Consider the following 14,476-nt stretch of genomic DNA (forward strand, 5'->3'; position numbering starts at 1 on the left):
TCCAAGACTAAAAGATCAGTTTCTCGGCTGGTGATATGGTACAGATAAAGGCACTTGCCAACAGGCCAGGCACCCACTTGGTTTGGGAGGAGCAAATTTCAAGCTGTCCTATGACCTCCACATGGCCGTGGTATCTCGTGCCCAAATATATAAATAAGTAAATGCAATTTTTTTTTTTTTTAAGTAAGACCAGTTTCTGCGACACATTCATTATCCATAAACACAAACCCTCATATCTGGGCCTAAGCCCTTACCTTACACTTTCCCTCCTCCCACTCAACACTGGAGGCAAGCCGAAATCAACAGAGAAAGGCCTTCCCCATTCCTTCTAAGTGAGCTACACCTTTGGCGTCTGAAACGTACTCATTGAAAAGTTCAACAGAGCCTATGCGTTCATTTCCTCCACGTTCCAGAAACTAATTTCATCTTCAGCTGCGCGAATTTATTCATTATGAACTCTGGCATGAACATTGCCCGGGACTACTGAAGTTTTCCAAGATCTGAGAGTGTCCCACTTAGGCCCCGCTTTCCGCGCTCCGGTCTCCCTCTCTGGGTGATGACAGGGAGCCTGAGAAGGATGGAACTTGGAGCGGTTATCATTTTTCCTACGTTCTCACTAGTCTTCTACCCGCTCCAGGGAGTTAACACTTTGTACCCACCGTCCGTGACCGGGGTGGGCCTGGGGCCAGAGAGCTCCGGAGCCCTGGGAGTCCCCGGGGTCCTAGGCGACGAGGAGGGCCTGAGAGTGGCTGGGGTGGCCTCGGTGGAGTTGAGGTCCTCCTCCGTCATGGTCGGGGTGGCCACAGCCGGGGTAGCCGCAGCCGGGGTGTCCACGGCCGGGGTGGCCACAGCTGGGGTAGCCGCAGCCGGGGTGGCCAAGGCCGGGGTAGCCGCAGCCGGGGTGGCCACAGCTGGGGTAGCCACGGCCTGGGTGCTCGCTGAAGCGCAGCAGCTCAGGAGCACCAGCAGGAGCAGCGGGAAGCCCCGCGGCCCCATGGCGGAGCAGAGCATCCCGGGCCCGGGACTCAGGCCTGTGAGTTGCCAGGCAACACACACAGCCGAGCGCAAGGTATCATGGGAAAGGGCTCCCGAGGCCGCCGTAGTATGAAGGAGGAGGTGGAGCCTGGAGCCAGGCCTGTGGGGATAGGCTTAAGGCCCGACAATCATGACGGGGGCGGGGCTAGGGGCGGAGACTACGCCACGCTTGTAAGGTCCGGACTGAGTGGGCACTGCAGGGGCGGGGACTAACCAAAAGAGGGGGCGGGGCCAGGACCTGCGGGGGCGGAGCCTGAGGCTGCTCTTTCTGGTTGTGACAGCCTGCCGGCTTCCGGGCGGTTTCAAAAATGTAGATTCCAAGCTACAGCCTCATGGTATTTGGAGTCAGTCAAGTCTAGGACAGAGCTTAGAAGTGAGTATTTCTAATGAAAAGACCCGCAGCTGATGGGTGGAGGGAAATTTAGAAGCGATTCGGGTCCTTTGAAGGAATATGGAGTTCAGTCACATCTCCACCATCTTTGAATTCCCTATCTCAGATCACTGGCTTTGCCTCCTTTGCCTTTAGATAGATCGCAGGAGGTCGCCAGACGACTTCTACCCACGGTATTTATGATGAGGAAAAAAAACCAAAAAAAACCAAAACCCACCTTAATTAAACAGGATCTCACTGTGTAGCCCAGACTGACCTCAAACTCAGGGCAGTCCTGCCTCAGTCTCCAAAGACAGGCGAGCGCCACCGCGTCCAACCTCCATTTCTGCCTTTATGATTATATGACTTGGGGAGGTTTTTTTCAAGTCTTTTTTTTTTCAAAAGGTTTATTTGTTTATATATTTTATGTATATAGGTGTTTTGTTTGTATGCATGCATGCACACCAGAAGAGAGCAACAGATCTCATGAAAATACAGTCATAGATGGTTGTGAGCCGCCATGTGGTTGCTGGGAAATGAACTCAGGACCTCTGGAAGAGCAGCCAGTGCTCTTAACAGCTGACTCATCTCTCCAGCCCCTCCTGAAGTCTTATAGTCCCAAGCTTCCAACCATTTTGTGAAAAGTCCTCCAAGTCCTCTTGTCCAATTGCAGTCCCTGATGAACCCAGTGTAATTGTTTGACCTTTGACTTCTGTAAAAGTCAAAATGTGGCCAGGCAGTGGTGGTGCACACCTTTAATCCCAACACTTGGGAGGCAGAGGCAGGCGGATCTCTGTGAGTCTGAGCCTGGTCTACAGGCAAGTTCCAGGACAGGCTCTGAAGCTACCCAGAGAAACCCTGACTTGAAAAACCAAAAAAAAAAAAAAAAAAAAAAAGGAAACCACCAGTACACCAGTACATCCATCTATGCTGGAGTTTCTTCCCAGCCAACATTTTTATTGGCAACAAGTATCCCCAAACTGAATATATTGCAGATGTTCATCCATTTACTGGGCAGTAGAATTTGGTTTGTTTCCAGTGATTTTTTTTTTGTTTTTTGTTTTAAGATTTATTTATTATGTACACAGAAGAGGGTGCCAGAACTCATTGCAGATGGTTGTGAGCCACCATGTGGGTGCTGGGAATTGAACTCAGGACCTGTGGAAGAGCAGTTAGTGCTCTTAACCTCTGAACCATCTCTCCAGCCCACAGTGATTTTTACAAAGCCATTCTGACCGGTTTGCTGTGGACTTTAAGGGGGCGTGTGTTTTCATTTCTCTTGGATGCCCTTCCGAGGAGTGTGTCCTACAGTCCTGTGGGTTCCTAAGGTTATAGGAAACTGCCCAACGTTTCTCCAGAGCAACTTTCCAGCTTTGTTGTCTCCACCAATAATCCCTTAGCTCCAGTTTCACAAGCTCTTGAAACACTGGGAGTTTAGGTACACTCAATTTTATTTCCGTTTTTGGTTTTGGCTAACTTGAAAGGCCTTTGTTGGTATCTCACTGTTGGTTAATTAGTTAGCTGTTGTTGTTGTTGTTGTTGTTGTTGTTGTTTTTAAGACAGGGTCTCTCATTTAGCACAAGCTGGCCTAAAACTCTGTATGTAAGTAAGAATGACATTGGACTTCTGGTCTTCCTGCTCCCACCTCCCAAGTGGATGAGGATGGCAGGTACCTATCACTATACCCAGTATATATGACACCAGAGATAAACCTGGGAGTTCATTCCTACTAGATAAGCGTACTACCAACTGAACCATCTTCCCAGCTGTTTGTTTGTTTGCTCTGTGTGTGTGTGTGTGTGTGTGTGTGTGTGTGTGTGTGTGTGTGTGTGTGTGTGTGTTTGAGACAAAATCTTACTGTGTAGCCTCCATCCAGTCTCCCAAATGATGGAAGTGCGGGTGTGTGCATCCTCAACCTAGTTGGCTCTTAATCCCACTGATGTGAAGTGACACATTGACTTTGTAGTTTAATTCTGAGGTATTAAATGCACCCAGAGTCTGAGCCCAGGTGTCGTGACTCACTTGGAAGGCTCAGGCAGGAGGACAGTCCCAACTTCAAGGCCACCCTGAGCTGCATGGAAAGATCTTGTCTGAAAGAAAGAAAAACAGAAAGGAAAGCAGATGCATATTGTAGTACGAATTCTAATTGGTCTTGATAATAAAAACCCGGAGTCAGATATCATGGTAAATGCTGAAAGATCAGAGGGACAAAGGAGCAAGCCACAACCACTTCTTCCCTCTAGGAATCCGCAGACTGAAAAGGGGGCTGAGCTCCTGTCTCCTCCCGCCTTATATTCCTCTCTCCACCTATCATATCACTTCCTGTCTCCACTCACTAGTGGATGGATTAATAATGTCTGCCACTGGTGCAGGGAACCACAGTGGCGGGTCTGCCATGAACCATCAGGTTTTTACCCTATATATAGGGAAAGTGGGACTCACCTGAAGTCAGGGTTGGTTCCCCGCATCTCCAATACTGTTCTCTAGAGATCTTAAAACTGGCAGGGTCTAAGCATAGAATAGCAACAAGAGTACTCTTGAAGATCTTTGAGAAACTCAGTTTCTATAGCATAGACATGGTTTTAGATACAACACAGAATGGTGAAATTCACCTTGTTGACTCAAGTATTTAACGTTTTGTTCTGTTTGGGGACCTTACCACACTGGGGATTTTTCCAGTCAGTGATGGACAGACTCTGGCACAAGTGCCCCCACACACACATTCTGACCCAAAGGGGACACAGCACACGCCCAGTATAGGGATCCCCATAGTCATAGGCTATCCTAAGGAACTACAAGCAACATCAAAGCTGGGTTCTTTCAGCCACTTTGACCAGGTGGTTGATGGAAGTTGGACCATTGTCCTAGGAGCAGGAGATAATTTGAAGTGATGACTTTCACCTGTGCTTGGTCAAACCTAACTAGAAAAGTGAGCAGGGGGTGGCTTTTGGGGGACTTAAAGGTAGCTGCCCCCTGAGTCAGGATGTGTGGTTTATAACACTGTTAGTGTTCATGGCCCCACTACAGAAAGAGCTTGACTAGTCTATTTGAGCATCCTCAGTCTCCAAGTCTCTACTGCAGCTGACAGCTCTGGATACTGTAGACCTGTCCTCTCAGCTCCAAGGTAGGTAAGCCAAGAACGTGTGAGAAAAGGCAGCACAGCTTCTCCGACACCGTGAGACTTCCAACCCAGTGTGCATGCCCCTGTGTAAGCCAAGAACAGGGCCAGAACTGGGCACAACTCTCTGGAATTGTTGTGTTACAAAGCAGAAAGGTGGCTCTGGGAAGATGGCCCCACTTTTAGCAGGGCCCTGGTTAAGTTGGGAGTTTGTCTTTTAGACTCAGAAGTCAGATTCGGAACAGTGAGGGTTCAGTGGCTCATCACTGTTGGCTTGAAGATTAGCTGAGCTCTGTGAGGTAGGAGGCTCAGGGGCTGGGGCGGTAGCCATACTGACGAGCCAAAGATATCAATCCTCCATACCCAGGACTGAATTATAAATGTGAGTTTAGATTTGCCACCTGGGGGGGGGGGCGGGGGCGGGGCAAAGGCCCAGCTTAACACATGAATCTCTGTTCAGATTAGAGAGGACCCTCAGTTAGTCTTTAAGACTAGAATATTGCCGGGCGGTGGTGGCTCACGCCTTTAATCCCAGCACTCGGGAGGCAGAGCCAGGCGGATCTCTGTGAGTTCGACGCCATCCTGGACTACAGAATGAGTTCCAGGAAAGGCGCAAAGCTACACAGAGAAACCCTGTCTCGAAAAACAAAACAAAAAAAGAATTCGAGGTACAGCTTATAATTCCCGAACTCAGGAGGGGAAGGCAGGAAAATCAGGAGTTCAAGGTCAGCCTCAGCTGCACAGTAAGGTCAAAGCTAAGCCTGGGCTACATGAGACCCTGTCTAAGAAAAAAATACAAAGAGCCTCAAAAAATGGGGTAGAGCTACCCTGTTATTCCCCTGAGATCTGCTGCTCTTTCCTCCCCAACTTCTATCTGGGGGTCTATGTTGTGAACATGTTTTCATCCTTGTTCTGGGGGACCTACAGGAAGTCCTTCATTTGGTCCCATCTTCCTGAAGCCGTGATGCCTTGTCTGATGCCTTGTCATGGGCATTACAGCACGTTCCACCTGTGACCACAAATTTAATGGGAAGAATGGACAGATTTAAATGCAAAGTCGAGGGTGGAGAGATGGCTACGTGGTTAAGATTGTTTACTGCCCTTGCAGAAGACTGGGATTCGGTCCCTAGCACCCACTCCAGGCAACTCACAACTGCCTGTGAGTCTAACTCGAAGGGACAGGCTCCCTCTTCTGGCCTCTTTGGGGATCTGCATTCACATGCACATATACACACACCCAGACACACGTGTACACATCATTAATAAATCCTTAAAGAAATCATATAAAATGCATTATTAATGGGCCACTGTGTGGTTTATTAAAAGCCAGGCATGGCGGTAAGCACCTGTAATCCCAGCACTCAGGACCCTAAGGCAGGCAAGTTCAAGGCCAATGTGGACCATATAGTGAGACACTTCCCCCTCCATCTCCAAGACAAGCAGGCACAAATCCTCCAGAACCCTGAACCAAATGAACTTCTTTACAAATCAGAGAGAAAAATTTAAAAAAAGCAAATACAAGACAGGATAATAAATCTTTGGCTCCTGAGTTTTGGTCCCCATCTAACCCTAGGAGCCTTCCTGGGGTTCTTCAGCTCCATCTAGCTGCCTTGCTATTCCGCAATTCCCTCAGCAAGGCTTGGGGTTCTCCCACTCAGCCAGACCGTGGGTCCTGTCTTTCAGGAAGTACCTGGGACGTCTGCTGAGCAGTGTGTCTCCCAATTGTCTCTGGGTGTACACCTTTTGATCCCTTTATCATCACTTCAGGAGCGTGTCTGTGGAGACTGACAACTGTGGACTTGTCTAGCATGTTTCTGTGTTTTAGGGAACATCCTGTGTCAGGCGTGGACAGGCAGGAAAGAGACACATTCTCTGAGGAGCAGCATAGCATGAGACTGAGGCACGGGGATGCATGGCAAAAATCTCTCTACCGTCCAGTTTTGCTGTTAATCTAAATTGCCCTTAAAAATGTTGAAAATCGGGGGCTGGAGAGATGGCTCAGAGGTTAAGAGCACCGACTGGTCTTCCAGAGGTCCTGAGTTCAATTCCCAGCACCCACATGGCAGCTCACAACTGTCTATAACTCAAGTTCTAGTGGATCCAACTCCCTCACAAAGACATGCAGGTCAAACACCAATGGATATCAAAATAAAAAAGAAATTTTAAAAATGTTAAAGATCAGACACAGGCCAGGCATGGACACACTCCTTTAATCCTAGCACTCAGGGCTGGAAGGCAGAGGCTGGTGGATTTTGTGAATTTTAGGTCAACATTATCTACATAGAGAAATATAAGTCAGTCCAGGCTACATAGCGAGAGACAACATCTCAAAAACAAATCCAAATGCAAACACCACACACACACACACACACACACACACACACACACACACACACACACACGGAGCCATCCTGATGAAGGCTCACTGGGTATAGGTACTTGCTGCCATGCCTGATAACCTGATCTCTGGGACCCACAAGGTGGAAAGAGAGAACTTGCATAAGTTGTCCTCTGACCTCCTTACACGCCCTAGCATATGCAGCCCCACATGCTAGGGCCCAAGTTCAGTTCCCAGCGCCAATGGTCTGGCGGCTCACAACTGTGTGTAACCCCAGTGCTAGGGATGTGATGCCCCCTGCTGGCCTCCACAGACATTGCACCTATGTGGCACACACACGCACATAAAAAATTAAAAAGTCAAAGTTTAGAACACATCTCAGAGCAGTGTTTGGGTTCAACTCCCCCCGACCCCCACTTCTAGCACCTGCCAGTCATGTGACTGTGGATTTGTTCTGTGTGCTCAGATTCTTATAAGAAAGGGTGGCAGCAGTAAAATGTGGGGTGGCATGGCACTGGCCATTTACTAAGCTCTCAAAGGGCTTGAAAACATTACCCGGGAAGCAGCAGAGTTCCACATATGGAGATTGCGGGCGCAGGCTGATCCAGCACACATAAAACTAAAGAAAATGTAACATTGCCTGGACGTTGACCCAACCTGCCTGAAGGTTTCCAAGCTCTGCTGTTCTGAACATGGCAGTTGCACCTTCTACCTGCAGGTGGCAGCATTTGTCATTAAAACCCTCCCTCTCCAAGCGTGGGGAAGAAAGACTATGTTTTCGTTGGCTCCTGGTTATTCCACGGATGTTAGAGTGTTCACTGAGCACCTACCAGGTGTGGAGAACCAGGGAGGCCACAGTAGTTGGGAAGACACTCAGGGTCAGGGAAATGGCTCAGCGGGCCAAAGTGCTTCTCCTCGGGCCTGACAGCTTGGTTCCAGACCCAAGACCCACAAGGTAGACGGCGAGAACCGAATCCGGCAAGTGGTCCCCTGACCTCCACTCATATACCACACACACCCCCAAAATACAGAAAAAAAATAAGAGTTTTTAAAGACACTTAGAACTTACCATGGGCATGGGCTCTAGAACCTTCTTTCAGAGAAGTTGCGGGATCTCCCAGAAAAATTACTCAGTTGTGTATTGTTAGTTTGAGGCAGAGACTTACTGGGTTCTCCCTCAGAAATAAAATGCCTTTTTTTTTTTTCATAAGCACACATTTAAAAAAAATCTGTAAACGACATTATTTACTATGACTTTTGTGGATTTTGGTGTTTTGTTTTGAGGCAGGGTCTCTCTACAGCTCTAGCTGTCTTGGAACTCACTCGGTAGACCAGGCTGGCATCGAACTCACAGAGATCTACCTGCCTCTGCCTCCTGAGTGCTAGGATTAAAGAAAGGTGTTTGAGCTGGGCGGTGGTGGCGCATGCCTTTAATCCCAGCACACTCGGGAGACAAAGACAGGCGGATCTCCGTGAGTTCGAGGCCAGCCTGGTATACAGAGCGAGATCCAGGAAAGGCGCAAAGCTACACAGAGAAACCCTGTCTCGAAAAACAAAACAAAAAAAAAGGTGTTTGAAACCATGCCTCTTATTTATTTATTTTTGAGGAAGCCTACTCACATTTTGAAAGTGGTTCAGTTGGGCATGGTGACCCACAACTGTAAACCCAGCACTTGGGAGGTGGAGACAAAGGATCAGGAGTTCAAGGTCATCCTGTGTTTCATAGTGAGTTCCAGCCAGCCTGAACTACGGGACACCCTATCTCAAAAAACAAACAAATTAAACCTAAAGTGTAGGGGCTGGAGAGATGGCTCAAGAGGTTAAAAGCACTGGCTGTTCTTCCAGAGGTCCTGAGTTCAATTCCCAGCACCCACATGGTGGCTCACTACCATCTGTAATGAGATCTGGTGCCCTTTTCGGGCCTGCAGGCATACATGCAGGCAGAACACTGTATATATAATTAAAAACAAACAAACAAACAAACAAACAGCTAAGAAAGAGGTTAATAAGGTTTCAAAATGTCTACCTTCAGAGGAAAGTGTTGAAATACCAGAAGACATTGAGATGGTCACCAGGGTAAAGAGAAGCCCGGGCAGGGGAGAAGGGTGGGGACATGGGAAGATACAGGCATTGGAGGTCAGAGAACTAACACTCGAAAGTGCTGCCAGCACTGGAAGCCAAACTATTTCCCTTTAGGAAGAACATCCAAAATTTGGAAATAAGACCAAGAGATAACAGTCCCCTCCGTGCCTGGTATCCGGCTCCGATTACCACCTGGGGGAGTTTTGAATGATTTCTCAGCGGTAGGGGAGGGGCAAAAGAAAACCCAGTAGGTTTAACGCCTTGGTTACCCTGCAGGAGGTTAACCAGTTTGATGTCTGTTAGACCAAGTGTCCTGCTTCCTCAGGTCACCCTCTGAAGTGGCTTCACTATCTTTTGTTTTGTTTTTGAGACCAGGCTGGCCTCAGGGTTCCACCTGCCTCGGCCTCCTGAGTGCCAGGATCAAAGGTCTGCACCACCACGCCTGGCTAGCGTCACCAACAGTAACCGTTTGGTCTTTGGCAAGCTAAATACCTTCCTGCAGGGCGTTTGGATGAGTCAGGTGTTCATTTTTGACGTTCTGGCCATTCACTCTTCTCTGTCCCCGGTAATTAACTGTAAAGCCTGCTAACTGACGAAGAACGGGGTGTGGGGGTGACCCAGAGAGGCATTTGAGAATTGCTTTCCAGTGCCGTGAGAAAAAGAAACTCCGGGTGGCGGGAACAGAGGCAAGGACCAAAAGGAAGACCATGTGACTTCTCCCCACACTGCATTACTCCACACCCCAAATAGGCCGAATTCTTTCTGTAACCCCCAAATGACCCGTGGGAGAAGTCCCTTCATCTTGCCCAACTTCACCAAGGTTTTACTTCCGCATTTCAGCGTTGAACTTCTGGCCCCCTGGAACCCACCCACCCACAACCTGGAGACAGGGTTTTCCTTTTGTGTTGTGTGAGACTTCCTGGGGATATGTGAATAAACATTGACTCACCCTACAGAAGGAACCGAGGACAGACCAAAGTCCAACTTGGGGAACCAGTGGGTTTTATTGGGGTTGTCAACAGGAATATGGGCGAGGGATCACTTACAGAAGCAGAAGTGACTCACAGACAGCTGCATCACTAAAGCCCAACCCAGCATGGCTGACAGCTCACAATACCCGGAACCCTGGAGCGTGCTGCACAGTCTGTGGGTCGCTCCACAGACTAGAGAGTAGAGGATCTTCCAGGAAACTCAGTTGGTTTGGAATGACCCACAACAGTCCTTCCTAGTTATATATGCTTTGGGGGGGGGGGGAGCACTAGTGAATCTGGTCAGTTTTAGGGACTTCCTGAAGCTATTTTGAGTGGCTTACTTCCTGTCTAATGAGCTTCCCTGCAGGATGAAATGTTTCAGCTTAGACCATCCTGTTGTTTCACATACTGCCCGCCCCCCCCCCCCCAGGACACTAAATAGTCCAGGCCAGCCTCAAACTCTCAGCAATTCTCCTGCCTCAGCTTCCTGAGTATTGGGGTTATAGGCATGAGTCAACATGCCCATATCCTCCAGGATATTGAAAGGCTGGTTGTTGTCTCTGTGTGTGTGTGTGTGTGTGTGTGTGTGTGTGTGTGTGTGTGTGTGTGTGTGTGTTTGTGTGTTTGTGTGTATGCGTGTGATCCTTTGTTGTTGTTCCTCAGGCGCTGCCCATCTTTTTTTTTTTTTTTTTTTTTTTTTCTCAGACAGGGTTTCTCTGTGTAGTTATGGTGCCTGTCCTGTATCTCACTCTGTAGCCCAGGCTGGCCTCGAACTCACAGAGATCCACCTGGCTCTGCCTCCCAAGTGCTGGGATAAAAGGCATGGGCCACCACCGCCCGGCCCCATCTTCTTTATTGAGACAGGTCCTCTCATTGGCCTGGCGCTTGCCATGCAGGCTAGGAGGCCGGGCCAGGGAGGCTCAGGAATCTGCCTGTCTCAGGGACTGCCAACAACTCAACCACCAAATCTAGACATCTAGTGTCGATCAGGTGGGTTGTGAGGCTCGAACTCAGGTCCTTACGCTGTGCAGCCTTCTCTTCAGTTTCTGTTCTCCATGTCTCACCGACGTCTCGGTTCAAAGTCAAGAGCTTTCCCCTATGCTGTTGGAGCTAGCCTCTGTACTGCAGGCATTTCTCTGTGGACTCCTTGGAGTGGGTATCTCTTCCCATTTATTGGATACAATGATTTTGTTTGTTTGTTTCTGAGTTGCCCTGTGGGCATTTAAACTTCTTTTGTTGTTACTTTTTCCCTATTAATGTGCAGTTATCTGTGCATTCCGGATATGAGTTCCTCCTTTGTGCACGTGACTGATCTCTGGAGCTGGAGGTACTAAGATGAGTGCTGGGAACTGAACTTGGGTCCTCTGAAAGAGCAGCATGTTCTAGCCACGGAGTCATCTCTTTAGTTTCTAGATAGGAATTCTTTCTTGACTGTATGCATTATGAATAGTTTTCTCTTCCAGCTTTCAGGATGCTGAGATGAGGATTGTGTTAGGGTCCGAGAGAAACCCCCAAGAAAGACCAACAGTCAAGTATGCAATTTAGCAAGAGCGTTTATTTCCAGCATGATGAGGTGGCACAGAGCGACCCCAAAGGGGGTGTCACAAGCTTCTTTTAAACAGTTAGGGGAATTCCAGGGAGGAGAGATTAATCTGGTGTTGATTGGTGGAGAAAAGATTAGTCTGGGAGCTGATTGGTGAGAGGCTGTAGTGGTTAGGGGCACATTGATGGGAGAGAGGTCTAGCATCTAGGGAGTTGTTGACGAGAGGGTAGGGAAAGCTATCTTTAGCTAGCACAAGTCTGGGGGGCATCTGCTGAGCCAGAAGAAGGGGCTTCAGGGGGCCTGCTGAGCCGGCAGGAGGCTGGTGGGGGGGCACATGTTGATTGGTTGCCCCTAAGCTGTGGTTTTCCTGAGACTTGCTTGCTCAGCTCCAGCCCATCCTAGTGAACCGAAACTAAGGCCTGGTCCAAGTCAGGGCTGCCAGGGGAGCCTGTTATGGCCCTGGTTTGGCCACCCGGTCCTCTCAGATCGCTATGAGTCTGAGGCAGGCTAGCCTGGGCTACATAGTGAGTTCCCGGGCGTTTTGGGATACAGAGTGAGAGCCTTAAAAAAAAACAAAACAAAACAAAAAAAAAAGCCCAAAGGGGCTGGAGAGACAGCTCAGTGGTTAAGAGCATTTGGTACTCTCAAAGAGGACCCAGGTTGCGTTCCCAGTACCCACATGGCAGTTCATATCCATCTGTAACTCCAGTTCCAGGGGATCTAGGCGATCCTATGCCCTCTTCTACCTCTTTGAATACCAGGCACATGTCACAAACCAAAAAAGAAAGAATGTTTCCCAAACCATGGCTTTTCTTCCTTCCTTCCATCTTTTCTTTGTCTCTTTCACAGTGTAGTGGGGTGAGGGCAGGTCCTGGGGCTTGAGTCCAGAACCTTATGCATGTTAGATAAGTGCTATACACATCCCCAGCCCTGAGGTTTTAACTCTCAAACAAAACATTGGGGCTGCCGGGATGGCTCAGTGGGTAAAGGTACCCGCTGCTAAGCTTGATGTCTTGAGTTCAAATCCTGGAACGCATACAAAGATGGAACCTACCTCCTCGAGATAGCCTCCGACGTCTCCATACATGATGTGGCACACACACACATGCCAAATAAATGAAGGTAATTTAGGAGGGGGTTTATGCCAGATGTGGCACACATCTTTTATTCAAGTACTGGAGAGACAGAGGCAGGCAGATCTCTGAGCCTGAGGGCGGCACAGTCTACACCAGAGAATTCTAAGCCAGCCAGGGCTGTATACTGCAACCTGGCCACACAAAACAAACTGTGGGCCAGCAAGATTGCTCAGTGGCCTGAGACACTTGACACACAAGCCTAAGAATTGGAATTCAATTCCTGAACCCCACATGGTAGAAGGAGAAAATGAACACACACCCACAAATGCACATGTGAGTGCACACGCACACGTGTATACCCACTAATCATATAAATGTAATAATCAATCTGTTCCTAACAAATGAACCGTGAGATGGGCTAATTGGGAAGAGCTTGCCAGACAAGCTCCGTAATTGGAGTTGGATCCCTGGAACCCACATAAAAGTAGGGAGAGAACCAATCCCACAAAGTTGTCCTCTGACCTCCATACACATACACCCCCCCCACACACACACATTATACACACACATAGTAATAGATAAAAAATTTAAATAATAAATGATTGAAAATTTGCTTTTACTGGGGGCTGGAGAGATGGCTCAGTGGTTAAGAGCACCAGCTGCTCTTCCAGAGGACCCTGGTTCAATTCCCAGCACCCACATGGCAGTTCACAGGTGTTTGTAACTCCTGTTCCAGGGGATCTGATGCCCTCACACAGACATACCTGCAGGCAAAACACCAATGTGAATAAGATAAAAATAAATTATTTAAAAAAATTACTTTTACTACCTGGAGTTATTTTCTTTATTTCTTCATTTTGTAGAATTTGTTTTTGGTTTTTGTTTTTGTTTTTGTTTTTTCTACCAAGACAGGGTTTCTCTGTGGTTAGCCCTGGCTGTCCTGGAACTCACTCTGTAGACCAGGCTGGCCTCAAACTCACAGAGATCTACCTGCCTCTGCCTCCCAAGTGCTGGGATAAAAAGCGTGCGCTGCCACCACCACTTGGCTCATTTTGTGGAATTTGTGTATGAAGTCAGGAATCAAATTCACTTTTATTTTGACACAGAGTCTCCATATGTAGTTTAGGCTGGCTTTGAACTCTTTGTGAAAAAAATTAACATTTTGTGTGTGTGTGTGTGTGTGTGTGTGTGTGTGTGTGTGTGTGTGTGTGTTTACACAGGTGCCATAGTGCAAATACGGAGGCCAGAGGACAACTTGCAGGTTCCAAGGATCGAACTCCGGTCATCAGGCTTGGTGGCGAGTGCCTTTTTCGTGCTGAGCCATTTCTTAACCCTGGCCTTGAACTTTTGATCTTTCTACTTTAGATCTCCATACAGGCTTAAACCACAAAACCCAGCTGCCAGTTTAAATCTTCCCAGAGGGATGACTAATCTTGAGCCATACTTAGGGGAAACAAACAAACAAACAAACAAACAAACAAAAACAACCTACCTCAGCTCCTCCTCGGGTTTCCTAAGACTTGTGGGTCTTTTTTTCCCTCTTAAAGCCTCTCAGGGCGTCTTGAAAAGCTTCCATCCCTCTCACACCTGCCGGGTCTGTTTCCTAGGCGATTCCAGCCCGAACATCTGCTTCCGGCTTCCGGCCTAGGTCGCTGCTCTCTCCGCTCCGGGCTTTGTCCTGGCAGGTGACTGGAGCGTATTTTCTAGAACAATCCAGCCCTCCTTGATGTCAGGAAGGAGCCTGTTTCCATCTGCCTGAGGCTCTCAGGCACTGGCCTCCCCCACCCCTCACAGCTTGGCTTTGGGGCTTTCATTTTCTGCTTGGTGTGGAAAGACAAGGACCTACCTTCACTGATGGTCTCAGCATGTAGCCCTGGCTGGCCTGGAGCTCTCTATGTAGACCAGGCTGGCCTTAAAAGTTTTACTTATTTATGCAGATGAGT

The 14,476-nt window shown here is 48.4% G+C and overlaps 1 protein-coding gene across 4 annotated transcripts in view; it reads right to left on the bottom strand.

Moving 5' to 3' along the window:
- Positions 1-1,061, bottom strand: part of Tctn1 (tectonic family member 1) — a 29,797-nt gene extending 28,736 nt beyond the window's left edge. For 3 of the 4 annotated variants that reach the window (XR_008222033.1, XM_052755297.1, XM_052755296.1), the window contains exon 1: positions 660-1,061. Coding sequence is in view for 3 of the 4 variants with exons in the window: in XM_052755297.1 (XP_052611257.1) it covers positions 660-1,011 (352 nt within the window). In the remaining variant the exon portion in view is untranslated. The remainder of the gene's footprint in view (positions 1-659) is intronic. The other variant, XM_052755298.1, reaches the window with a different exon arrangement.
- Between the last annotated feature and the right edge of the window lie 13,415 nt (positions 1,062-14,476).

The sequence above is a fragment of the Peromyscus californicus genome, unplaced genomic scaffold, assembly GCF_007827085.1.
Source record: "Peromyscus californicus insignis strain IS unplaced genomic scaffold, ASM782708v3 Scaffold_2__1_contigs__length_46816999, whole genome shotgun sequence".
Taxonomy (NCBI): Eukaryota; Metazoa; Chordata; class Mammalia; order Rodentia; family Cricetidae; genus Peromyscus; species Peromyscus californicus.